The 26,731-nt window shown below is 35.9% G+C and overlaps 1 protein-coding gene across 1 annotated transcript; it reads right to left on the bottom strand.

Annotated features, from left to right (window-relative positions):
• Positions 1 to 4,614: 4,614 nt before the first annotated feature.
• Positions 4,615 to 25,873, bottom strand: hrg (poly(A) polymerase hiiragi). The gene is made up of 13 exons (XM_019048893.2): positions 25,700 to 25,873; positions 24,042 to 24,251; positions 22,602 to 22,860; positions 21,987 to 22,091; positions 21,081 to 21,231; positions 20,184 to 20,395; positions 18,572 to 18,777; positions 16,946 to 17,220; positions 15,694 to 15,815; positions 15,128 to 15,259; positions 12,868 to 12,981; positions 11,512 to 11,602; positions 4,615 to 10,284 (listed from the first exon to the last, which is right to left on the bottom strand). Exons 2-12 carry the CDS (start codon positions 24,248 to 24,250, stop codon positions 11,558 to 11,560), a joined length of 1,830 nt encoding a protein of 609 aa, XP_018904438.1. The 5' UTR covers position 24,251; positions 25,700 to 25,873; the 3' UTR covers positions 4,615 to 10,284; positions 11,512 to 11,557.
• Positions 25,874 to 26,731: the final 858 nt, after the last annotated feature.

Raw genomic sequence — 26,731 nt, 5'->3', positions numbered from 1 at the left:
TTTGTCGTCTTTCGGTGATACAAGAGACAACACCTTTAGTTAGTCGAGTTAAGAGAGAAACCAAACACGCAATTTGACCTGGAACGGAGCGGTGAGGCGGTCGGCATGAAACGCATAGCGCCTACAAGACTGTATGAATACTTCACGCATTGCGTCAAACACACTGCGGTCAGCAGCAGTCGGCTTGAAACGCATAGCTGCAACCCCTGCATATGACAAACAATAAGTCATACATCAGTGACTTCAGCAAATGCCATGACACCAGTGCAGTGTTTCTGTAGCTAACGTTACCGTATGCCTGTTGAAGGCAAAGGCAGAGTTCGCGTCGCTGTAAATGGCAGCAAACTCAACTGCTTCTCAGATGTAAATATTGTGCCTGAACTTTCTGCAAATCTCCTATCAGTGAAAAGGATAGTGGATAAAGGTTTCGTTGTCCTGTTCTCAAAAGGCAAATGCGAACTGTATCGAGCAGACTCTTTGCTTGTGTGTCTTGTCAATCAGCTTTACCCATGTTTTACCGGAATAAAATATGTCAAGCGCCTACAAGACTGCATGAATACTTCACGCATTGCGCCAAACAGTGTGGTCAGCAGCGGTCAAATTAGAACTTTCGTTTGTATATAAAACACATGCAGTTTTATTTTTACAGACTCCTCGAGGCATTTTAAACGGGTCAGGCTTAATTTCAGCTCTTGGAGAACTTTCAATTTCGATCTTATAAATTGGATCCGTTTAACCACCGTCGATTTTCCACGATTTTGGACGGGAAAAATTTTTTAAGTAATTTTTAAAATTTAATTTTAAAAAATAATTTTCGGGCCATTTCCAAGCGAGCTTGCATGGTTTCGGCCCGATCGGTGAGCTTTTGATTTTGACCATAAAAGTTCACTTCATCTAATCCCTGTCTATTTTTCTCGATTTTGGTTGTGGGGAAAAATTTCTAGATTGCAGTCGGATCCTACGTAGTTGAAGGCGCTGGGTCGATTGCGCATGGTTCTGAGGCTTTGGCGAAGCTTCCTGAGCCTAGAAACAGTCAAAAACTGGTGAGCGTTCAAGGCCAGTTTTTGACTGTTTCTCTGAGGCGTTTTCAGCAAATACCGGGAAGAGAGGGACTCGCGGAGCTTTTCCGACTGAAAAATCGCACTCAGCGGGTCATTTCCAAGCGAGCTTGCATGGTTTCGGCCCGATTGGTGAACTTGCGATTTTGACCATAAAAATTTACTCCGTGTCTATTTTTCTCGATTTTGGTCGTGGAGAAAGATTTCGAGATTACAGTCAAAGCCTATGTAGTTGAATGCGCTGGGTCGATTGCGCATAGTCCCGAGGCTTGGCAACGCCTCCTGAGCCGAAAAACAGTGAAAAACTGGTCAAAAACGAGTCATTGAGGCCAGATTTTGACTGTTTCTCTAAGGCGTTTTCAGCGGATAGCGCGAAGCGGGGGACTTTTTCTGACTGGAAAATTGACCAGCGGTGGAACCGGTGGACCGGAGAATTTAAGTTCTATGTTGACCAGCTTCTCGAAAGAAAAATAAAATTTCTAAGGAAGTCTGCAACGTTGCAAATGGAGAAACGTCGTCTCTCATTTTGCCGAAAAAATATGTATGTATAAAACTGAAGGCATTATGACTGGCCTCTCTCAACTTATATTCGTATGTAACGATGGACAATGGGACGCGCTTGCTACGGCGCCTTGATACAACTATACAACCTTGACGGATGTCCGTATTGCGTTCGAGAAATTGAAGGCGTTTTGACCTCCTACACATAATACCTGAGATTCGATCGACAAATGCGTTGGTCGGCGGTGACGGGGACTTGATGCATTTTTTAAACTTGATGGATGTCCGTATCGCACCGACTGAAGCGCAAAACCACGTATCTCCATTGCGGTGTTTCAAAATTTCCGTTCATAATTCATCTCTTCCTTGAGAAACAATCCAAATTTACGACTTTAGTTTTTGAATCAAATCTTCTGCTATCGAATACGAAAAATCATGGAGAATTTAACTTTTATGTTGACCAGCTTCTCTAAAGAAAAATAAAAGAGCTTGATGTAAAAACGGCTTTTTTCGCCCCCCTCTGGAATTTCTTCAGACTTTGTCTATTGATTACTCATACTTGAGCGCTTCTTTTCTCAAATTTTCAGACCCCCAAAAAATTTTGGGGGGGAGCTAGGGGGGGTGGAAGTCAAAACCTGTGAACCTCGATATCTCTCGAACGAAGAAAGATATCGAGGTCCGGTTTGGACGAAAAATCGTCTAAAATTGCATACTTTAAGATTCTAAAGGTCGAAATCCCGATATCACATTTTTAGGTCAACATATGTGCTTTTTTCCAGTTTTTAGGTCTAGAAAATTTCTTTTAAACGAAAAATTTACAAAGATCTCAATTTTTTATTTGAACCAAAAGCAGTTTTTTAAATTGTTCGTCTTTTTCCGCATCCAACGCGTGGTCAATTAAGCTGGGGAACCAAACGGTTCCGGAGTTATGATCGATTGAAGTTTCCGCTCAACACGCGCCGACCGATTTTCGCGCGCAAAAAAGTTGAATTTGACTGTTATTAAATCAGATTGACTGTTCAAACTGAGCGAAATGCATTATTAGGGACTCTTGAGAATCGCTGAGTTCAGAAATTACAGATACTTCCAAAAAATTCGCGTTTTTAAAATTACAGCTCCGTACAGGACCACTGAGCGGCCGGTCGGCGCTCAGTGGGCCTCTAAAATAGCGCTACAGAGCTGTAATTTTAAAAACGTGAATTTTTTGGAAGTATCTGTAATTTCTGAACTCAGCGACCCTCAAGAGTCCCTAATAATGCATTTCGCTCAGTTTGAACAGTCAATCTGATTTAATAACAGTCAAATTCAACTTTTTTGCGCGCGAAAATCGGTCGGCGCGTGTTGAGCGGAAACTTCAATCGATCATAACTCCGGAACCGTTTGGTTCCCCAGCTTAATTGACCACGCGTTGGATGCGGAAAAAGACGAACAATTTAAAAAACTGCTTTTGGTTCAAATAAAAAATTGAGATCTTTGTAAATTTTTCGTTTAAAAGAAATTTTCTAGACCTAAAAACTGGAAAAAAGCACATATGTTGACCTAAAAATGTGATATCGGGATTTCGACCTTTAGAATCTTAAAGTATGCAATTTTAGACGATTTTTCGTCCAAACCGGACCTCGATATCTTTCTTCGTTCGAGAGATATCGAGGTTCACAGGTTTTGACTTCCACCCCCCCCTAGCTCCCCCCCAAAATTTTTTGGGGGTCTGAAAATTTGGGAAAAGAAGCGCTCAAGTATGAGTAATCAATAGACAAAGTCTGAAGAAATTCCAGAGGGGGCGAAAAAAGCCGTTTTTGCATCAAGCTCTTTCTAAGGAAGTCTGCAACGTCGCAAATGGAGAAACGTCGTCTCTCATTTTGCCGAAAAAATATGTATGTATAAAACTGAAGGCATTATGACTGGCCTCTCTCAACTTATATTCGTATGTAACGATGGACAATGGGACGCGCTTGCTACGGCGCCTTAATACAACTATACAACCTCGACGGATGTCCGTATTGCGTTCGAGAAATTGAAGGCGTTTTGACCTCCTACGCATAATACCTGTAATTGATTCGATCGACAAACGCGTTGGTCGGCGGTGACGGGGACTTGATGCATTTTTTTAAACTTGATGGATGTCCGTATCGCACCGACTAAAATGCGAAACCACGTATCTCCATTGCGGTTTTTCAAAATTTCCGTTCTTAATTCATCTCTTCTATGAGAAACAATCCTAATTTAAGACTTTAAATTTTGAACCAAATCTTCTGCTATCGAATACGAAAAATCATGGAGAATTTAAGTTTTATGTTGACCAGCTTCTCGAAAGGAAAATAAAATTTCTAAGGAAGTCTGCAACGTCGCAAATGGAGAAACGTCGTCTCTCATTTTGCCCAAAAATATGTATGTATAAAACTGAAGGCAATATGACGAACCATTCTCAACTTATCTTCGTATGTAACGATGAACAATGGGAGGTATTTTCTAGGGCGCCTTGAGTTGAGATGTGTCTGATTGTCAATTGAAAGCAATTCGTATTTTAATCCCGGTTTAATACTCAACTTTAACTAATTTATCTTCGCGCGCAAACTAGTCGCAGGACTGTATGAGCTCCGTCCCATGGAGCCAGTAACTGGGAAAAATCCAAGAAGTTTCATTCCTGCGATTCGAACTTGGGACAAATCCCATGAAAACATCCCGTGGAGACAAGGCCTATGTCATTTAATTATGGCAGAAAAGGAGTAAAAACTGGTACATTGAGTATATATTTCCACTGTTGCAGTATCATTAAGGTAAAGGTTTGAAGAGTTAAAGATATCCGTTAAGTTACATTGGTGGAAAATGCGTTCTTAAACCCCCGAGATTTCACCCTATCCAAGCTTCGACAGATCATTCAGCAAAAAAAGTAGCAGTTAAAAATTTGATCGCAAGAGTCCAAACCCTGATCTTTCCCATTCTCCCATCGTTGTCTATGCGTCCAAGTGTGCGTCCCTTTCAATGTAAAAGAGATGTCTTTAAAAGTCTTAAAAGCTTGATAGGAAGGTTTGAATATGATGACTGTACAACAAAATTGAAGGGGGAGCGGAAGATTTTATTGAAAAAATTGATAAAAAAAATTACAATTCGAGTACAAAATAAGGATGATACAATTTCAGGTCTGATTTGCTTTGAAAAGTATGGACAAAATAGGTAACACAGAATTAACATTGAATGTAATCTAATATTTAAAAATAAAGTGTAACAAGTATATTTCGGGGATCACACAATTCCTTATAATTGAGTTCACCTTATGTTCTCCCGTTGCTGTGGTTCAACATAATGAAAAATAGTTTCCATATTTTAAATGGCCTGATGCCAGCTAGCAATGGTGATTCTGACGTTCTTATTCATTTCTTCTAATAAGAGAACTTCAGAGAAATGTGTCCTTCATTCAAGACTATAAATAAAGTACATAATATAAACTAATTTTCCTCATCAGCCTGACTAATAAAGAGAAGAAATGAATAAAAATTTCAACGATAAGGAATTGGTTTCTCTGTTTTTTGGGGGAGTTACTTTTCTGTAGGAGATTAAATGAAATATACATTAATTTTTACGAAATTTTTTTTTTTCAAAGGAAACAAACAAAATAAAGAAGGGAAACTATGAGAGGTTGTTAAATGGGCTTTAGAGAAAGTTGTTTTTAAATAAAAAAAACGGCATTTTAAAGTTACTGATATCACTTACTATATAACTCATTGAGAAAGCACCAACAATACATTCTACTGTCTTTTTAACTCAGCGATCAATTTACCTAATCAATCTTAGAAGAACTCAGATTAACACTTTTTCAAATCTCAAATGGGTCGCTACAATATACATGACAGAGCTTGATCAAATCGCTTTATAATAAAATTCAAAGGCGCTTTGCCTTGGCTGACGCACCCGCGGAGCTTAGTCATAATTTTTTTTTGTTTAAATTGCACAAGCACAATTCATCTTGTAAAATCCCCATTTTCCTTGAAAACCATTCGTCTTCAAGGCATTAAGCTAGACTCAATACATTTGATAAGCATTCAAAGAATTCGAATAAATACATTTTTCATCACAACGTTTATCTTCGGAAATAATTTCAGAATACACAGTTCAATACTACAATAATGTAGTTAGTAATGAGTTGGTGAAAACTTGGGAGTCAGACTTCTAGACCACTAACTTATCATAAATATTGACCTTGATGGAGCCTTGCTTCTATAAGGGAACACCTTATAGATCTGAACTAGAGCAATCAATTTCAATGGATGAGCCAGTCGGTGGTCAGGGCTCGAGATGTTCTTGAGGTTGTTCTCTAAATGATTATCATCAATTTGATGTTTTCTTGACTTAAGACTACATTTTTCTCACAAAGATTATTTACCATACAGACAACTAATAACTTTTTCATACTTAAAAAAAATTAAAAACTTTCATGGTTACTTTCATGGTTGGAACAGAAAATTTGCGACAGTAAAATCATTTGATTGATACTGTCGAAGAACAGTAACTGTTGGTTTAATCTCTTTAGTTTAGAAGTTCATGGTTCTGAGAGTTTAAGATTAATCTGTCAACGTTTTGAAGTAAAAAAAAACGAAGCAACAATAACTGTACAGTTGCTGATAACATGTTCTGAATACATAGTTGGATAACTTACATTTTCCAGAATTTGTTAATATTATTTGGGAGACTCTCAAAAGGATAAAGAGGGAGAGAGAAATTTTTAATAAAAAAAAATAAAAAAATAATAAAAAAAATACATGAATGAAAAAAAATAAAATAAAAAACCCCTAGAAACGGGCATAGGTATTACAAGTTTTTAAGGAAGTGAGATTCCTTGCTCAAAAAATATTACGGGATCGATGAGTGAACACAAAAATGCACACCAGTTTTGAGATAAAGACTTCAATTCGCTAAGGAAGAAGGGTTTCTTTCTAAGATTTATACTAACTCACAAACTTCAGAAGCTCCATAGTGTCTGCAGATAACTTAAAAACTTGGAAGCTTGCGTGAAATTGTTTTTTCGATTTTGTTTTATTGTATTCTATTCTGTTACGACGAACACTTCGATCGATTTAAACAGTCAGTCAAACATTAGTTACTCATTTGTAAGAAGTACAATGAACATCAGTAGAGATCAGTGTGTGGTCCGACTAAGATGTTTAGATAGATATTTTTCCTGATTTTTGAATATTCAGACTCAGGGATGAGAATACCAAAGGAAAAGAAAAAAGAAAGAACAAAAACAAAAGCCCTTTTGGAATCGGATTTCAATCAGTATCTCATAACTGAGCGTTTCCTGCCTACATACGTATGACGATTTCATTTGGAGACCGTTGAAAAATTGAAAAGGGTAAATATTTACCCAAAAGAAATTGGGGGAAAAAAAAACTGACAAAAATGGGAGATTAGGATCCTATCAAAAATCAAAAAGAGAGCCGTCCAGGTAGATTAAGATACGAAGACAACCACCACAGTGCTGCCTGAATTTCTGCAAAAATTGCAGAAAATGTTAAAGATTTAACATGAATCTTCCTTTCAACAGTTTATCAATGTTGCCAAAGTGAGAGACAATAAATTAGACTGTGAGCCACTGAAAAAAAGAGAAGAAATCACAGAGAAAAAATTCAAACATCTATGAGGAGAGAGTCAAAGACGGTACTGCGTTTCTTAATTTTTTAAAGGTGCTTCAACTTTTAACAAGAGTAAAATAGGAACAAACGTTTGGTTTTATTGATTGATAAAATCTGTCAAACAAAAAATGGATGGATCAGATATTAGGATCAATAGATTAAAACCAGAGGAAAAAAAATAGGATTGGATGCACAGTAAACTTGGGAGGAAGTAACGCGTGTAAAAAAAATGAAAACAACAAAAACTGAAACCCGGCGTTTTCACAAACAGAAAAAAGGAATGAGAAAGAAAAAAAAGGAAATAACCTCAGAATGAAGAGAGAATAAATAAAGGACACCAGAAATGGAACATAGAAGAAAATAATGACATTGATGATGGAAAAAGAATATAAAATTTTAGCCTAGAATCTTCCGAAAATAAAAGAAAACTCCTCAAAACCGATGAAGATTCTTTTCCATTTTCTTTTGATTCCACTCAGTGATTAGTTAGTAGAATCCACAAAACTTTAAAATCTAAACTGCAAAAGTTGAAATATTAAACAAGATGGGCAAGGGTACGGTTAGATAAGAAATTACAGGGGGAAAATTGCACATACTCAGCAGATATAAAACAAATGAAAAATGCTGAACAGCACACAATTTGGATTATAAACCATGAATCGGTAGGTAAATATCAGATACCTCGTACAAGAAACTTCAAACAAGAACAAAGAGAAGAAAAAATAAAAATGATTTCTGAATAATCCTTTCTTCTGAAATTAGGAAACCATGAAAAAATTAGAAAAGATAAACGACCAGGCTGTGCCGGTGGAAAGCAAAACACTTTGAAAAGAACGACAAAACCTTGAATTAACGAAGCAAGAGTTACAAGTCGTCATGGGTGGAACTATGGGAGCCAGGGCCCCTCCCCGCCCCCATAATTTTGCTAATTGAAAGTGGCTTAAAATCGCTCTTGAGACATTCCAATTTCCAAAAGTTTTCCTAGGGTCAAATTAGGTAAAAGTGACTTCGGCATTGTAGAAAGTGCCGAGAGAGGGCAAAACGTGTGGAAGTATATCTGCATTCAACTGACTATGACCAGTGCCTTTTTTCTGGTTGTATTCTGTGAGATGGGTGGATTTGGTTGATTTTTTTGAAATCAGGTGCATAATCTTGGTAAATGGGGTGGCCATTGAACCTATGACTTATAGTTGGAGATGCTGGGATTATAATGCATATCGTTCCAAGAGGTGATCATAGATGCATCCTGTTATCCTCTCTAGCAGACAAACTTGACTCAACAGATGCTGCTCATTTCAGAGCGAACGGCCCTGGACTCTAGTGAGACTCATTAGGGAGAGGACGAATTTCACACCATAATAATAGTTTAACCAATGACCGATTTACAATGAAGATGGATTTTAAAAATATTTTAGAGGTAAATCAGTATGCAGGTAATGAGAACTTTAACAGTACCTCACTTTAACGTTACGTTACTACAGAGGGAACAGAACTTTACTTTCGCCAAGTCCTTGCTCTAAATCCTTCTGGGTCCCCACTCAGAAAATTCCTAGTTCCGCCCATATGTGTCATACAAAATACTTACAAGATTCAAAAACTTCAGCTTTGAGAGAAAGCCTAAGTAGCATAGTGTTTACTTCAAAGAATATGTGATTTCTAATAAAATTATTACCAGAAAATCAAGATGGGAAGAAGAGCTCGAGTCTTGCCTATACAATGCCCGACAAGAAAAAGAGGAAATAAATCGAAGGTGAGATTGTGGGGAAAGCTCAAGTTTTTAGAAATTTTAAGACCTACGCAATAAAGTTCCGCTTATATCAACCTTGTTGCCCGTGCTGACACATGAACTCTCTGCCTAGTCACAGCAGGAAAATGGAATATCACAAACCTAGATTGGCATGTCGCACATTTATTGACGATAGAATAAAATATAAAACTAAAGATTTCATCAAGGATTCCTGCATCTTTGGTTCAGTGGCGTGGCGTGCTTTGCGATATATCGATTGATTCGCCATTCAAACCTATGAAAAAAGATCGATTATCAGGGCGTTCGCAGCGAACACCCCAGTAATCGATTTTTTACCATAGCTTCAAATGGCGATATATCGATAATCGATCCTTCACACCACGCCACTGCTTGGGTTTCAAAATATTCAATGACGTCAAAAACCTATGCTTGAGTTTGATCTAGGATGTATAATATGGACATCTTGAAAGCATACAACCACTAAAAACGTCAGAAAGCCGATCTGTTACCTATCTACTTTGAATTTTACGCTTTACTTTCCCTCATTAAACATCAAACATGGCTTGCCAGTTGCGTGGCACTCAAGACTTTGACAAAAGTTCTTGACAAGAAACAAAAAGATCGATTGGTCGTCAAATGTGAAAACTTGAGATGAAAATAATATACAATTTCACACCGTTCATGACAGTCATGTGTCAAGGTCCGATAAATATGCAACAAAAATGAAAAAAAAAAAAAATAGATAGATGCCTACGACTACACCTAATTTTACAATAGCATCGATATTCTTGCTTGCATTGAAGATATATATTCTTAAAGGAAATACAGAAATGCAAAATAAAATAGAGAAGTAAATAATTGAGAACCATTATTACCGGATGATAAATAACTCAACTGATTGCTACCCAGTATTTTTTTTCTTTTTTTTTCCTATATTCAATATACTTTTTTTCTTGGCTCAATTTTTTTTTTTTTTTTACCTTTTACCTTTAATTTTTTTTTTTTTTTTTTTTTGGCATTTTATTATTATAATACATAGAAATTTAGAACTGGAAATAATTTAATTCCTACTTAAGTTGAACGTTAATGATAGCATTGATAGCATCACAATTAAAATTTTGAATAATTTAAAACTATGAGGCCTAGAGGGGGTTTTTTGCGCGTCGTATTTACAAATCGCATATACAAAAGAGAAAATAGAAGAAACATACGGAAAGGAAAATTAAATAATGGAAAAGAAACGAACGTAAAGTACTAATTAAATTTAAAATCACCGAAGACGATAGGATCAGATGCTGCTTTTTACCATGATACAAAACAAAAACATCCTCGTAAAGTTATCCACATCCTGAAACAGGGAAAAAAGATTGCAATGTCAAAATAATCACTATCAGTAAAATTTTTATTTTAAAAAAAAGACATAAAATTTTGTAAGTATGCCTTTTTTTTACTCCTATCACCTTAAAATGCCTAGAAATGATAAAATTTCAATTTTTTCTTCATATGATGACAATAAGTACTTCCTCTACCGGCAAAGGGAGCAAGTAAGTAACAAATATTCAATCTTAACAAAGCTGATCTTAGACAAGAATAAAATTAAGTTTAACTCACTGTTAACTTTGCTATATTAACAAAATGATTTCCATAATTTTCTCAAGTTCATATTTCTTGACTTTCTTTAACTCCGAACTTTTCAAATTCCTCAACGTTCAAAAAAATTCAACCTGAAATTTTGTTCAGTGAAAATACTAGGGTTGCCAGCCAAATTATTTTTTTCCATTCCCTGACTTTTCCCTGACATTCAGATATTTTTCCCTGACTTTTAAGTATGGATCTGACGCAGTCTGTTAAAGTGAAATTGCTCCAGTTGATCCCGCAACGCGAGCCCGAGACCGCCCGCGCCTAATTCCACGAAAAATAAAAAAAATCCCTGACCAACATCGAAATTCCCTGACTTTTCCCTGTTGATTTTTTTCCCCTGACTTTTCCCAGTTTTCCCGGTCGCTGGCAACCCTGAAATACACTGATTTTAGCTCAACTCGAGCCAAAATTTCTGTTCCTAGAGATTCAAATTAAATATAAAAAAGGTATTCAAAAATTGTGGTATCTCAAAGGGCATCTGCTGAAGCTTCCGAGCCAACAGGCCAACTTCAAAATTCCCCTTCTTTTCTTCCAAATTTCCTGACTTATCCTGGTCATAACAAATTCCTTTTCTTCCCCAAATTCCAGATCGCCAGGATTCTTGTATCTCACACTTGCTCTCCTTTGGTTTTAACAGATGTGTACTTTTCGAATCAAATCTCATATAATAATAAAACAACAAATGACAGAAATTTCAGGGAGAAAAAAGCTATTCTATTTCAAATATGTATTACGTTTTTTGATTCGAATGTAGATACACTCTCTTCAGGGAAACTTCATGGGAGAGTCCTTTTACGCAAGAGAAACGATCTCAGCAAATGATTTCTCATACGCTTTCCTGGCACTCAGTGAAAATGTGTTCATTAAAAAAAGATATCGATCAGTATTTAATTGCTCTTCATCGGCCCAGAAATAAAAACACAAATTTACTCACGATGATTGAATACTGATGAATTCCCACAGAGCTCCTAGACTCCTTGTCACGTGACTACTTCTTCCGGTAAACTTTTTTGAATTTCATTGGCCTGGAAAAGTTTGGAGCAGAATATGTTAGAATTGATAGCTTTGAGGATGAGGCAATTTTTTTTTAAATTTTTTTTCTTCCGGGATTGGGGGCTTTGTGAACAGGATAATGTTTAAATGAAACAAACTGCAATTTGACTGTTCATACCGGAACCTTTTATCAGAATCTGCTGGGAAATAAATTTTCCTTGCACTAAAATTAACAGGATTCTTTGGAAAGAAGCGAGAGTGAAATTTCTGGTTGGACAAAATGTAACAAGAAAAAAAAAAGAAGAAAAATCTAGTCGATCTTGAGATGATGACAGGAAACAACATGCCGTTCAAAACTGCCCAAGAATGATGTAAGGATTCAGGAAAAAATTACAGCAGAAACATCAAAAGACAAAAGTAATTTCAGAGATATTTTAAATTTAAAGATTTAGGGCAATTTATGTACATTAAGCAGTGACTTGAAAAAAAAACACTGATTAAAAGAGAAAAAAAGAATAAAAAAACGCGATATGATCATGGTAATTATCAACACAGGCCCAATATTGCTTCGCTTTCTCTATTGTACAGTTTTAGGGGCAGGAAAGCCAAACTAGGTGGTAAAATTAAGCAAATTCTTGGCCCTGATCGCTAAACTTTTGGACCAGCTTAGCATATTACGACTACCTTACATTAACTGCAAAAAATGGGAGACACTTGCACCCTTACCCTGTACTGTTACCCTTAAAAAGTACCTGCAATACGATAAAAACCAAAATTAAGAAGAAAAAAATAGAAGACAGTTTGGACTACTTTGATTATGAATTTATAACTTCAGTTTAATTATTGACATTTTTTTAGAAAGTGAGTTGTAAATTCAAGAGAAAAGTTTAACGAACTCCTGACCAATGGTAAAACCAGAGTAATTTTGGTTTGTTCATAACTGGAGTCAATACAGACATTTGTTTTTCCTCTCTCTTTTTTTTTTGGAATATTTGCAGCCACAAAAATGACCATTCTTTCCTTCTAAGAAATTGTATTTTGACCTTGCATGTTTCTTTCACCAAAAAAGGTCCAACTAGGGCCATTTCTAGAAAATTACAACTGAATCTAAAAGTTGCTTATAAAATAATTTTTGCATGATCGTTCCTATCCATCATGATCAATAGATAAATAATTGCTTGACAATGGTAACTGTTGCAAGAAAAAATAAAAATTACGATCTATCTTTCTACGCTACTAAATTTCAGTCTTGCTGAGCAATGAAAACAGTGCAGTATTAATCAAAGACATGACTTACCTTTAATAATTCTACAGCTTCTGCGGTTTTCTTTTCATTTAATTCGAGGGAAATATTTGACATGGAATCATCAGTATTGTTGAGAGCCGCGTAAGTGGCTGAACTTTCATCATTCTGAAAAATTGAAACAATATTGATTAAAATTAGTCCAACCATTTACAATGTATAATACTAGCCTAAGAAGAAACTGAAGGCAATTCATAGACTATTCTTGAGTTGTTATAAAAGCTGAGGCTGGAGCAAGCTCCAAAAAAATCGTCCGATAAAAAAGTGAATTAGGATTTTTTAGAGTTTGTCAACTGGGTTCACCCTCTTTCAAATTCTTAAGACTTCTCTGAGAGAGTGATTTACACACAGATGTACAAGATTCGTCTAAAAAATAATCAAAATAGAAATTTAAAATATAGTATGCTTAAACAAAGAAAATATTAAGTCTTTTGATGAGGAAAATCCACGCATAAATTAGTGGCACCAGTAAAGGAGAACAGGAGGAGAAAATCAATGGATAAAGTGCAAAACCGCATGTCATAATTGCAATGTTTCTAAATTTCCGCTCCTGTTTTATTTTTGAGAGGAGAAACATTTTTTACATATTTTACAGATTATTCTACTCATAGAGCGGAAAAATCAAGGAAGTTTTCTAAAGATTATATTGGCTTGTTTTTCGAAGAAAAAATTAAGTAAGACAGGAAGGCTGCAACATAATAGTAATAATTCCTATCATTGTAAATTTTCACGGAGGCTAACCAAGCGTCAACTTAGAAACTATTTACAAAAGTTAGGGGGTATCTTGTTGTGAAAATTACATGAAAAAAAAAAAATAGATTAAAAATGTCTAAAGGTTACTACAAGGATAAAAATTCATCAATATTTTAAACCATGAGCTCCCCTATATAATTTTAAAGCTTTACATAAAAATTTCTTTCTCCACTTCCCTTTTTCAAGTGATCTGTAAGGTTTGCAAAAAATTTATATCCCTTCCATAGGTAGCTCCCCGGGAGGTTACTGCTTACGGTATTTCTGGTGTTAAAGGAATGCTATGATGAGATGCCATTGGCAGAATTAGAATAAGAGACATAGAATTTAACTGATTTTACTATTATCATTGCAGGAAGTGTCAAAATTTTGTTTTTTTATAAAGTATGGCCTACACGAATCTGCTTTACGCAACTTAAAAATGTGCCGCACAGCTTTTTTTTGGATTTTAATTACTTTCTTTAATAATTTTTGGTTGAACTTTTACCAAACCGATAAACAGTCGTTAATGTGAGAGACAACTAAGGCATGATAAACAGTAAGCAGTAATTTAGAGTCACAGAATCTAGCTAACGATCTTAAAACAAATGTCGAAGAATTCAGTTTGCCACAGAGTGAGGACATGAAATTCCCGAACATTTCCCAGATATCCCTGTCACATTTTGGTAAAATTCCCTGACAATTGAAGATATGCCAGATGGTTATAAAGACATGACTTCAGAAAGTTTTCATGCAAAATGTATTGTATGAAATGTTAAGCCTAGTCTAAAAAGTGAATAAGGGCGACTTGACAATTTTTTCCCTGACATTTTCGACGTTTTTATCATTTTCCCTGACAATTTCAGGTTGTCTCTGACTGTGGCAACCCTGAGCTTGGCATATAACTGATTAAAACGATGACTAAAGTTTAGTTTCTTGTCTATAAGAAGACCAAGGTATTTGATGACAAACATCCTGTTGATTTCTGTCTCATCTACAAAGATGTTAAAATTGATACCTGGTTTCGGTTTTCAGTTACATAAAAAAAAATTTGTTTTGACTCACTTCATATTCATGAGTCAATGTCCCACCATTAAAAATAAATAGAAATAAAAATAAAAGAAAAAAGAAAGAAGAATAGAAATTAGAATACAGGTGTCTACCTCTAAATTGTTCAGATTTTTATTGCTGAGGATTAAAAGTATATCATTAGCAAATAATAAGATCAAAAAAACATTGGAAACGGAGATTCACAGATTCAACAGGATGGTTTCACACTTTGACCATCAAAATAAATAAGGACTCAGTACAGTCGCTCTACCTGCCTATTTGACAAAAAAAAAAAAAAAAAAGAAAAAAAAAAAAAAGAAGAGGAATTCATCAAGGAGAGGTTCGTTACATAAATTTTTCTAACGTTATATGGACACTATGCCCTCATTTAGTGCAAAAAAAAATATCAACACTTCTAAAAAGGAATCTTTTGAACATTCTGCAACTTAAAAGGTGACGAGAAAAGGGTACTTACAACTGAATTAGTTTCTGTGCTATTAACCCTAGTCCTTTTACCTCCCCCTTCCATATTCGAATCGGACCTCCTTTTCCTCTCCGTTGAGGTTCTGTCCGAGGTGGTACCGTTTCTTTTTTCCGTGCTGTTGATCTGCAAAAATAAAAGAGAGAAATATGAATAAATAATACAATATATTTGGAAGGAAAATGTAATAATACCGGATTTTTTCCCCCTACATAGTCTTTCAAGATTGATTAGCCTGTGTCATGAATTTCTATTTTGATAATTGATACGATAATTTGATCAGCAGAAAAATTGCTTTTTAAGAAATATAATGGCAAAAAACTGACATCAATATTAATTTTATTTTTCATGATTTTAAGATATTAGCAGAAAAAATACTTGAGTTGTTTGTTTTACATCAAAAACGCAACGCTGTCCCTAATTCAGTTTCTGAGGTAGTAGATCATGCAGTATTCTTCCCAGCAACTTGCTTCAAAAGACAATAAATTTTAGTGTTAAATAATCTTTTTTCTTTTTTGGTTTCTTTGTGCCATGTACTAATTTTAGATGAACAACTTTACCTTTTTGTCTTTTTTGAGAAGATATTGCGGAAGGTGTTCAGATAAATTCTTTTTCTTGACATGCTTCGCCTCCATCCGCATACCGTCTTTTAATAACTTAATTTGCAAGGCTTGTCGATGAACTAGAGGACAAAAAATGAAATCAAAAGAAATTAACAGAATGATAGAATTTTGACACATAAAAAATGATAAAACCTACAAGACAGCTTAAACCTAAAAGACTGGAGAGGAATTTTGTACTTCCATTTTTTTCCTTGCACTTGTATAGATATTTTTAGTTGAACAATAGAAACACTAGATGGACGTACTATCTGAGCTTTTTTTTCCTTGCCTGCCAAAGAGATAAGACAGTGTCCTTACTTCTTTGCTGAAAGATTCCAAAACCACTAAGTAACAATAGCACACTGCACATCCCTGCATAAACTTCCGAATAAAAGACTCGTCAAAACATCAGATATGGTGGCTATTAACAATTGATGCTTCAATGGCAACCTGTTCTCGAGTGACCTAAGTGTTCGAGCATATATCGTTAATGATACTCCTAAATAAGGAGAAAATGTATTTTATTTTAAAGTATTAAATATATTTGATTGCTGCTCTAATTGGTAACAGTGGAGATGCAAAATTTGATAAACCAACATAAAACACAGAAAAATTCAATTTTCAGCTTAAATTTTCCGGAAATTGGCGAGTGGGAAATGCGAAGCTTAAGACTTGCCAAGCCTCAGGGGTCGTAAAAAACATATCAAGGTACGAAATTCAGCCGGAGCAAAGAAATTTGTACATGATTCATTCGAGTTACTTTCTTCTTTAAAACTGCGCGTAAAAAATTATTTTTGTCGAATCAATACGAATTCTAAGTAATAATTCCTGGAGGAGAATTCTGGTGGAGTCGACAGAAAATATCCTTATTTCAAACAGTCATCCTAAGATTTTAAAGGAACGTCCTGTCAAGAGGTATTTGGTTGACTCAACAAGAATTCTCCTCTGAGAATTATTGACTGGAAAATTTGTGTCTGCTTGTGCCTTGCATTATAGCCCATTTCAGATTATTTTCCCCTTCTACGAGACAGGGACAACAACAAAAGTGGAGAAGTAATCTGAAACAGGCTATAGCACATACCTTTCAAAGATTGAAAATAATTGAGGCAAAATTTCATTGTTCTGATAGATCACATCATTCAAAAATAGTTTCATCTTCAAACTATAAAAAACAAATAGAGACCTTGGTGAGTTTTTAAGAAATACTTACCAGTAGTGGTGAATGATTGAATATCATAAGTAAGATCAATATTTAAGTTTTCTGATTTTTGAAATTCTAATCCAATGAACCACATTGTGCCTGGTGGCGCCTTGTCATCCGTAGGATTCATTTCACTAAAAGTTTCTGGATTCACGTGAGCTAGGCTGATATGCTGGTTCCTCTCTAGATTACCGATTAAAAACCTAACTTTGGATTCTATCAGTCCGCACCATTCCAGTTGGTCCTCTGGCGTATTGGCTGCCGCCAGAAGTATAATGTAGTGCCTGCGGAAGAAAAACGTTGGCTATGAGAGATAAGGTCAGGATAGAAAATAAGCCAATATTTTGTAATAGGAAATGAAGGACTTGACCACTGATAGGTCAGCAAAAAAACATATAATTAGATCAGACACAAACTTATGGTGTTGCACATCAACAGATAAGGATTGAAATGCCTACTAGACGAGCCATTAATAAAATTTTGAGCTGTTTCAAAATTTCGTCTTAACTATTTGGCAGACATTACTACGGCTTAAGCAAATCATTATACCAAGAAGTCTTGTTAAAAAACCTATATACTATGTCAACTGTGAACTTCTTTTACTTAATAACACTCAAATTTCCAGTTTGCAGTTAAAACATTCATATCACTAGAAAACTTCACTTTCAATTTCTTGGATTTAGTTTAGTATAGGGCTGTGCGAATTTTTGAAAATATCGTATATTCAAGTTCAAACAATTTTTCCGATATTCGATTCAAACTCTAACCAAGAAACCTCGAATAATCGAATTATTCGACAACATAGACAAAATTTCGAATCTCAAAAAAAAAAGACTGAATATTCTTCTGATATTCAAACATTCAGCTATGTTGGTGACGTACTATCAGGAACTCGATCTGGCGCACAGTTCAAACTATTTGTTTTGAGGTTAGGTAAACAAAGGCCAACGGTTCATTGGCTCATCCAGCACACGGCACTCGCACTAAATGGGTTAATTCAAAAATCTCGCCACTTGAGTTCAACCTAACATGTCATCAACATGGCGTACAAATAGGCGAATGTACACACTAACCTCCATAACCTACCATCCTCCTCCGCCCCGCACGGCACCCCGGTCTGTACGATGACGCTTGACTATTTTTGCGAGATCAGCATTGATGTGAAGTAAAACTGAATAAAATGGATTTTCGGACAGTAAGCAGCAGTTTTACAGTTCCGTGGTGACAGTTCAATTAATTGCTCGTCCTTAATTAAAGGGAGCAATTTTCTCTCCCTTCTTTTCTTCCCCCAGCAAATCAAAATGTATGCAAAACCATCTGATAATTAAATGAATTGATTGATTCTTGATCTTTTTAGGTAATTTCTCTACTTGATCAAAATTCGAACGTTGAAAAGAAAAAAATTATTTATTCGTTTTTTGCTTCGACAAACGCAGAGGTTGGTTTCATTCAGAAATAGATAAAAACTAAAAATATTCAATTCGAATTCGAAACTTTTTCAAAATATTCAATTTGTTTCTACATCAAGAAAACCATAATCGCACAGCCCTAGTTTAGAATTGCACATCAATGCAGACCATACCAAATACATAATACGCTAAACGGAAACTGGACAAGATGATAGGTGTGACTTACTTATATTTATTAAAGAAATTTGGTGCTTCAAACAGCTTATCCCATGTACATTTGCCTAATTCTATTTCCTCGGTTATTGAAAGTCCATTCTTAAATTCTTCCTGCATGATCGTCCTCGTTGATATGGAAACATTAAAAGTAGAGTTCTGTTGAGGATACGCTGGAGTGATAATTGGCATTAAGTGGTATCGGTCGGCAACGTTCACCTGTAAAACAGCCATAGATAAAAATAGATTTAACATAGAAAACCTGGGCATGAAAAAGCCCGAGAAACTTAAATCGAACCGGATTCAAGGCAGTAGAAAAACTGTAATAAAAAAAATACAAGCAAGCAATGGGGTCATTTCATGAGAAATCATCCAGAGGTGGTTGCTCGACCGACTTTAACACCTTTCATATTTATTCCTCACATTTTTGCATGCTAACTAAGCACAAAAATGACTGTTTTGGATTTCTTGAAAATTTTCCACAATGGTAGCGACTATCCATAGTGGCTATTTTCAGGAAAAACGGCATTTGCGGTACTTGAAATTACCCCAGAATAGAATATTGAATTTAGGTCCGGTAAAAACAGAATGAAAGGCATAGATACAAGCTATTCGTACAGTGAAACACAAATATTCTATTAGCTATTCGATACTAGGTTATTGGGTATTGAAATCACTGCTGCCATGGGTGAAAATCACTGATTTAAAGCTCGCGTATCTCATAACTGAAACATGCTGAGGATCTGAAATTTTGCGTGAGAGTAGTCTTAAAATAAGTGAGTCAAAAAATAGAAAATTGATCACTCGACGTGAATTTCTCTGCCTGCAGCAGAACGTCAAAGTTGATAAAATCTTCAGCTAGGACAATGTTGAGGGCATAACATCTCAACTGGCAGAGCACAAAAATTGCAGCTGGTCATAAGAATGAGTGATGGAAAGAGATTTTGTCGCCTCCGAGGAGCGTATCACCATTGCGCTGTTCCAGTACTGCTTCCTTACATTTTATTAATCTAAAAGAGAGCAATCGCAGGAATTTATCTGAAATATCTTGTGATTCTATTTTTAATCCTCATGAGAAAAAACTTAGAAATTTTCAAAGTAATTCGTGCGAAAAGTCTCCGGCAAAAAAAAAAAAAGAATGGTCATGGAAATATCAACACAACGGAGACAACATATGTTCCTTCAAGCGGGAGACAAAAATTTCAGTACTTGTAGCTTGGATACATAAACTGAAATTTTTCCAGATACAAGCACACATTAAAGACGGTCAAAGATCATAAATATCAGGGGCTTAAGTCGAAAAGAAGTGTATCTGAGATAATGATGTCACGAGTCTCAGCTTATGATTAAACCCTCTTCAAAAGAAAGCCAACCAACAAGTTTCAATTGAAATTTCCGGTGAATTTTCTTCGCTTAGTCTTGGTAAAATCACACAATATTGCAAAGAGAAATGCTGATGGTTTTCTTTGAAGAGGGATGAAATAGTCCAATATTTTGAAACCTAGCAACTGAGAAACACGTTCCTTGCAATTAGCCTTTGATATTGAACATTCGGAGAACTTAAATCAGATCTAAAGCTGTTTTGAGGAATATAAGGAATATATAGGAATTTTGAATTGACGTACTCTTGGGTCCCAAACAGGGAAGCCTAAATTGACATTGTCTGGTGGTTTCAGGAGAACAGGCTGGGGCCACTGCCACTTGGAGAAAACCATGAAAAACTTGTGAATGAGCGTAGCAGCAACAGCGTTCGGATATAGTTGACAGGTCCTTGCAACGAGCATCGCCCAAGAGACACCACCTAAATAACCTAGAACGTTGCTGTAAATCCCGTGCTCTGAAAAATCGGTGAAAAAAGTATGAGTATACAAAATATAGAGCCTGTGAACAACCAAGAGTTAAAATTTGCCCTCATAATAGCGCGTAGTTGTCATCAATATCACATAAATTTTTCAACTCCAATTTCTCCACATATTTGTTTTATCGAACGCATGTTACAGTGGACTGAAATTCACCGAGACATGTGTTCGATGAGACAAAAAGGTAGGGAAATTTGAGAATGAAAATTTGCACACTTATAAGTAGGTCAAAAGACTACATTTTCTTCTAACAATAGGAAGTAAAATCAGGGAATCAATAATTTTTCCAATTTCCTGACTTTCTCTGACTCCAAAATTTCTGAAATTCCTTCATGATGTGAAATAAACATGTTCTTATAATAAGGTTAGTGCAGTTTAACTGTGAATTTCCTGTTTCTTACTGAATGATTTGTAATTACTTCCTTTAAATTTTACAACATTTTCCAGAAAACATACCTGACTTATCATTACGTTACAATGAGTTAACAGGTTTCATGATTGTCTGAGTTTTTAACGAGCCTTTGTCACAAAATCATCCTAAACTGGCGAGGAACTTCAGTGACTGTAACACTAAGATATTTGTAAGGTGGCGCTAAGACTCGTTGAAGTCAGACTGACAAATAAATATAAAAAACAAAGGGTAAAAGAGCAGGAAATACTCACTTTTAGCCCAAAGCTTTATCGTCCGCAAAGCTAGGCGAAAATTTTCAATATTAGGAACAAGTCTTAAAATTTCATCAGTCACACGGCAACCGTTTAAGCTCCTGACACATTTTTGATCTAAATTTTTCAGCAACATGTCGTCTCTTAAATCCTGAAATTATCATTGGAAAGAATTTTAAAACATGAAATATCTGTACATGAAAGCAACTGTCACAGATTTATTTATTTTTTCTTTTCGGAAAGTAACTTGTTCATTATCAACTTGGCACGCAAATATTATATTTATCTATTTGACACCAAAAAATGATCAAGCATTGTCTATTTGGTATAAAAATATGGTTAAATACATTACCCAGTATTACAAAAATATTTATTGACTATTTGGCACTAATTTGACAAAACTTTTTATAGATTTTTAAAATTAAATTCCTATGTTTATTGAGAAAAGAATGCACATGGAAAAACAACTTGTTCGTCAGAAAAGTTTATTAAAAATTGTCAATAATAAATAATAGCTTGATTTATGACTTTTCATGTAAAAATAATTTTGATTCCAAGGATCAACAGCAAGAGTCATCATTCGAGTAAATTCTGTATAGACAATGAGCTATGTTTCTGCTTTGATTGAAAGCATCCAGAAAGCGGTTATATATTGAAAACACAGTCTTTAAATCAGGCCTTAAGAATATTCAAGCTTGTATTGCATCACTACTCAAGTAAGTAAGTAATCAGTGGCAAATCAAAAATTAAGGGCACAGTAAATTTTTTGTTCCAGCAAAATAGGGAAGACTAGTCGATGTTCCCTGCTTCTTGTTGTGGAAGAGCTAAGAGAAGTCTACAACTCTGGCTAGAACTATCATAGGACAATGAGGAAAGTGAAATGAAAGATTACTTTGTGAAACTTACCATTGAATCTGGAATTTCTTTTAACGCTAGCCTGGCAAATAATAAATCAATTTCTATTCCATCAAAATTCATCTTGATGACGGGTACGAAAGCTTCTTCTACAGCCTGCAAAAAGAAAAAAGTGAAAGTTTTTTTAGGAAACCAATATTTTGAACAAATCTGCCAAGACTTAGACACTATGATGGAGTGACAATTAAAATAAGAATACGAATCCTTCATCCTCAAATAAATAAGATTTTTTTTGTTAACTTGGACTTAAAGGTAAATCACGCCTATCAAGAGAGATTTGTTAAATGAGAATAAATGAAAGAAGAAAAAAATATCTTCTATTGGTGTTACCTACTAAGCAAAGCGAATTTATCTGCAAAAAGAGATTTAAGAGAGAAAAAAAGGTTTAATTAGTCAATCATAAGGTTACAGTGAAAATCCATTTATTTTTCAATAACTGGTTTTGAAAATGGATCGTTTTCTACCTATAATTGTCTATCTGAAAAAGAAGGAAAACCTGTTTAAAATTCACTTGGGCATTCTAAATTCTTGTTGAAAGAGATTTTGAGGAGATAGAAAAATATGGTGATGTCTTGTGGGGATTATAACTCTGTACAAGTTTCTTACCCTTAATTCCGTTACTTCTGGAACAGTTTTCAACTTCTCAAAAAAGCTGGTGAAGTAATCTGACCTATCAATATGTCGAGGGGCTACGCATAGTGCATCAATATCAGCACCTTTGTGGTGAACTCCGAGCCTGTAAGAGCCAAATGTGTAAATTTTACCACCAACATGTTCGGCTACGTTTCCGGGCATATTGCGGTTGATGCTTACTTCATAAATCCATTCTTTTACTAGTTGATTCAATTTGCTGAGGATTTCCATTCTGGAACAAACAGAGAAATATGGATTACGTGCGTTAAAATGCAACTGCAAGGTAACAAAGAATTTCACTGATGCTTTTAAAAGTTAAATGTAAGGAGAGCCTAATGGCGTGGTGCGTTGAGACACACCTGACTATTTTGCATACTGATAAAAAATAAAACTATGTTGAGGCCTCTTTCTCCTTTCTCTCTCTTCTGCATTGTCTAATAAGCACTTATTTGCTATGTCTAATGTCATCTTTCTTAGCCGTAAAATCAATCACGCAACCCAAGTTTTGCTAAGTGGCGATTCTAGAGAGTAGGAGACACTGAATTTCTTCCTTTTGTATGTATGTAAAACGATCAATTCTTGGTAAGGCAGCTTGCCTCACCTGAAGTAGATATTTGTAATGGATTTAAATGGAGGAAAAACAATGTTGTCAAATCGCCGATGGTTCTGCTTCCCTCCTGTTTTCATCAACTATCTGTTTTAGCAAGAGACCAATCTTTAACTATGAACACAACATGATGTTGCCAGCAGCTTCAGTGAGTGATTCTAATCCAAAAAAAAAAAAAAAAAATCCATTTTTATGATAGGTCTCAGGACACTATGTCATCTTGATCTAATCTTAGCACAAATGTAACACTGATACAGAGGCAACATCCCGCCTCAACAAATAGTGATGTTACATACATTTGAATGGACAGAACCTAGCAACTTAAATTTGAAAGAGACTCCACCATGGTCGAAAGACCCAGGTCAGTCTGTTAGCAAGATGCTCTTTGGAATTTCCCGATCTGGCGACGAATGCCCCTGATTTGCTATCCCACTCCAACGGTTCCCCAATTTGCGTTTGTGCTGCCCTGTTGCATAGTTCCTCCCCGATCTGTATAAGACCAATGACATCCGATCAGGGAACAGCAGAGTGGGACGAGCAAATTTCGGGAATCTGTTGGCAACGCAAACAGCCCTCACCTCCGATTTGCAGAGATTATCACACTCAACTTTTCAAACGGACTGACCTGGGTCTATCGACCTTGGACTTCACTGCTTTTGGCATCTCAGCAAATGTGCTTGCACCTTTGTTGATGACTGGAAGCACTGTATGTACAGCAAGAGCTAAACAGATTTCAAATTCTGGTACTGAAACCGTACAATATGATCCCCCACTCCCTCTACTAAAAGAAGAGAAGTGATACTTACCTATGACTAAGTTCAGCGTCAGATTCTGTTACATTAAAAGGTTTGAGGGCCTCCATCAGTTCCTGCGTTCTCTGGATATCTATCGGCTTTGGAAGTGCAGAGCTGATTGCTGATGTCATTCCTAGTGTTCGCGCAGCTTCATCTTTCTTCTGTTGCTCGGTCGGCCGCTGCTGTTGTTGCAGTTGTTGCTGCTGCTGCTGCGTCCACATTCTGCAAAGAAGAAAAAAATTTACAGTGACAAATCGGCAATTTTACGCTGAAAAATGGTCCCAATGATGTAAATAATACTGGCTCGAACACACCTGCTGATTTCAAAGTCTTTTTTTATAACTACCCTATTTTTTAAGGAACAATAAGGATTCTTCATTGTGTTAATATATACATCATTACAAAGTAGACTTATATAAACAAAATACCAAAATAACTGGGAGGAATTCATAGTCTACAAGGATTTACCCCAACCAAACGATGTTTGATGCCTCCTACATGGTGCACTTACACTGAGAACTTAGGTACTGATTATTCTTGGTGAGGTCACATCTTTCCTTTGTAATACATGGAAAAATACCTACATTAACTAAAAACAGGAGGATCAAACCTTCCCTTACAAACTGAGAAAGAAGATGCAAACTGCAGGATGCGATAATTACTTAGTTCACATGATCTATAGCATGAACAGAGGTGATGTCACCATACAGTACCTACGTGCTCAGCCTTGCCACAAGACAAACAGCAGTTTCGCCTTGAGACCAATGCACTAAGTTTCAGTCAAGTTTACAGACATCTGAAGTTTCCTTGCCATAGCTTTTGGCTATCTTGCGGCAGTTTCTTGGAAACTTGCCTTTAAAGCCTGCTGAACAGTGTGGAACACCCAAAGAGATAAGAATGGAAAGTTCCATCTGGAAAAATAGGTTGACTCCCTCACACAGATACAAGGTATGTACTAATGTATATTTGTTACAGCCTCGTTTGAATATCTGTGGTTACACTACCTAACTGTCTATCCTGACGCAAAAAATAACCAAAGGGACGGTATGAACTCCTATCAGGGTGCCCTGTAGCCTTGATTGCAACACTGGCCTCTCTCAATGCCAAGTGGCAATTCAAGGATTAAGAGGGACTGCATGAAGCAGAAATGATCATGTCTTGCTTGACCTCACTCTCATCAGTATTAAATAAAGGGACCATGAATCCCGCATGATTCTGAGAATCATAAGTAAACCTTTGGTCACAGGTCCAGAGCATGACACCCTGATAGACATCAAACTGTAAGTGTTACGTTCGATGGAATGGTTGAGGGTTGTGGATATAAATGGAAATGAATGAGAGCAGGTGAGTCTGAAAATTGATGTGATGTAGTTCATGATTCCCTGTTATCGCACGATCAAAATCTAGATATGAGGAAAATGCTAGGCTTCTAGATAAGGTTGAAGCTTTTGACAGTGGTTGACAAAGGTAACTCTAAAATGACAAGATTCGATGATACATGCAGAGAAGCTTAGTATCTTCTCGGTGTTGGTGTTGATTGCAAAAAGAGGAAAGGCAGGAAAATAGTGATGTTATAAAGTTTTAAAAGCGAGTTGGTAGACAAACGAAAAGGGGTTAGGATATGAAGACAAAAGAATCTCGTTAACGTCTCGTGGTTGAAGGGCTCTTACCTTAAATGACAGAGGAGTACTACGAAAATAAAAAACTGAAAATATTTTAAACCGAGACGCTAATTTTAGAAAATCATAAACACTAAAACTTAAACAAAATAATGGATATAGTGTCAAAATGGCGTTACCGACCGAGTACCAAACAAAATACTACGAAATGATGCGCGGCGGGGCGGGCGAGGGCGAGGGGGGAAGGATGCGGAGAAACAGGAAACTACAAGCTTTTGTGTTTCATGCAAAATCTCACAGAGAGCGCTGATTAACGCACAAGAAAAACGGCGGCAAATTCAAATCTGTAAGGGAGGTTGGAATTACGGTACCTCCGATTAAGACGTTGCAAAAATCCGCGGATTTTATAATTTTTCAAAAAGAACCGACTGACAATTTCATTTAGGTTTTCTGACAATTTGTTTCACTCATTAAAAATGTTTCAAAGAGATTTCAAGGAGATGTTTTGGTTAACTTTCATTTACTACACAATAAGAAGAAGGTATGATGACAGATTTTTAAATGTCAGTTTTAAGAAATGGATAAATGTCGCAATGGGGATGAACATTCCGACGGTGTAGGTCGGCGACCACATAACTCGGTTTACGACGTCCTGTCATACTTTATTTTTTAAACAGAAAAAAATTCGACAGCAATTCTTTAAAACTGCCCTGATTTTTCTTCTCTGTGCGAAGAAAATTCTGCATAAACTTCAAGGAATGATGTCAATTTATTCTCCTTTAAAAAAATAACATAGAGGCGGAGATTTACAGACACCGCAAGCGAGATATGTGATTGCGGGCTTACGCCGAGGATTTGTCGACTTCAGCCATCGAAATAGAAATAATTAATATTTGTTCAGCCTTAGGCTTCGTATATTAATGTTTTTTATTCAAGTTGCGATAATTTTTTCCTTTTTTTTCTGAGGAAAAATGATAATACGCCAGAAAGGAGACTGCAATACTCGAAAATGGAAAGATGAGAGATGTTAGAACCACTTCATGCATGAATGTTCGAAGACAGTGCGAATAGTTCAACCCAAAG

This window comes from Bemisia tabaci, chromosome 7 (genome assembly GCF_918797505.1).
Source record: "Bemisia tabaci chromosome 7, PGI_BMITA_v3".
Lineage (NCBI taxonomy): Eukaryota > Metazoa > Arthropoda > Insecta > Hemiptera > Aleyrodidae > Bemisia > Bemisia tabaci.
The sequence above is the reverse complement of the archived record's forward strand: the minus strand, read 5'-3'. Positions and strand labels throughout refer to the sequence as shown.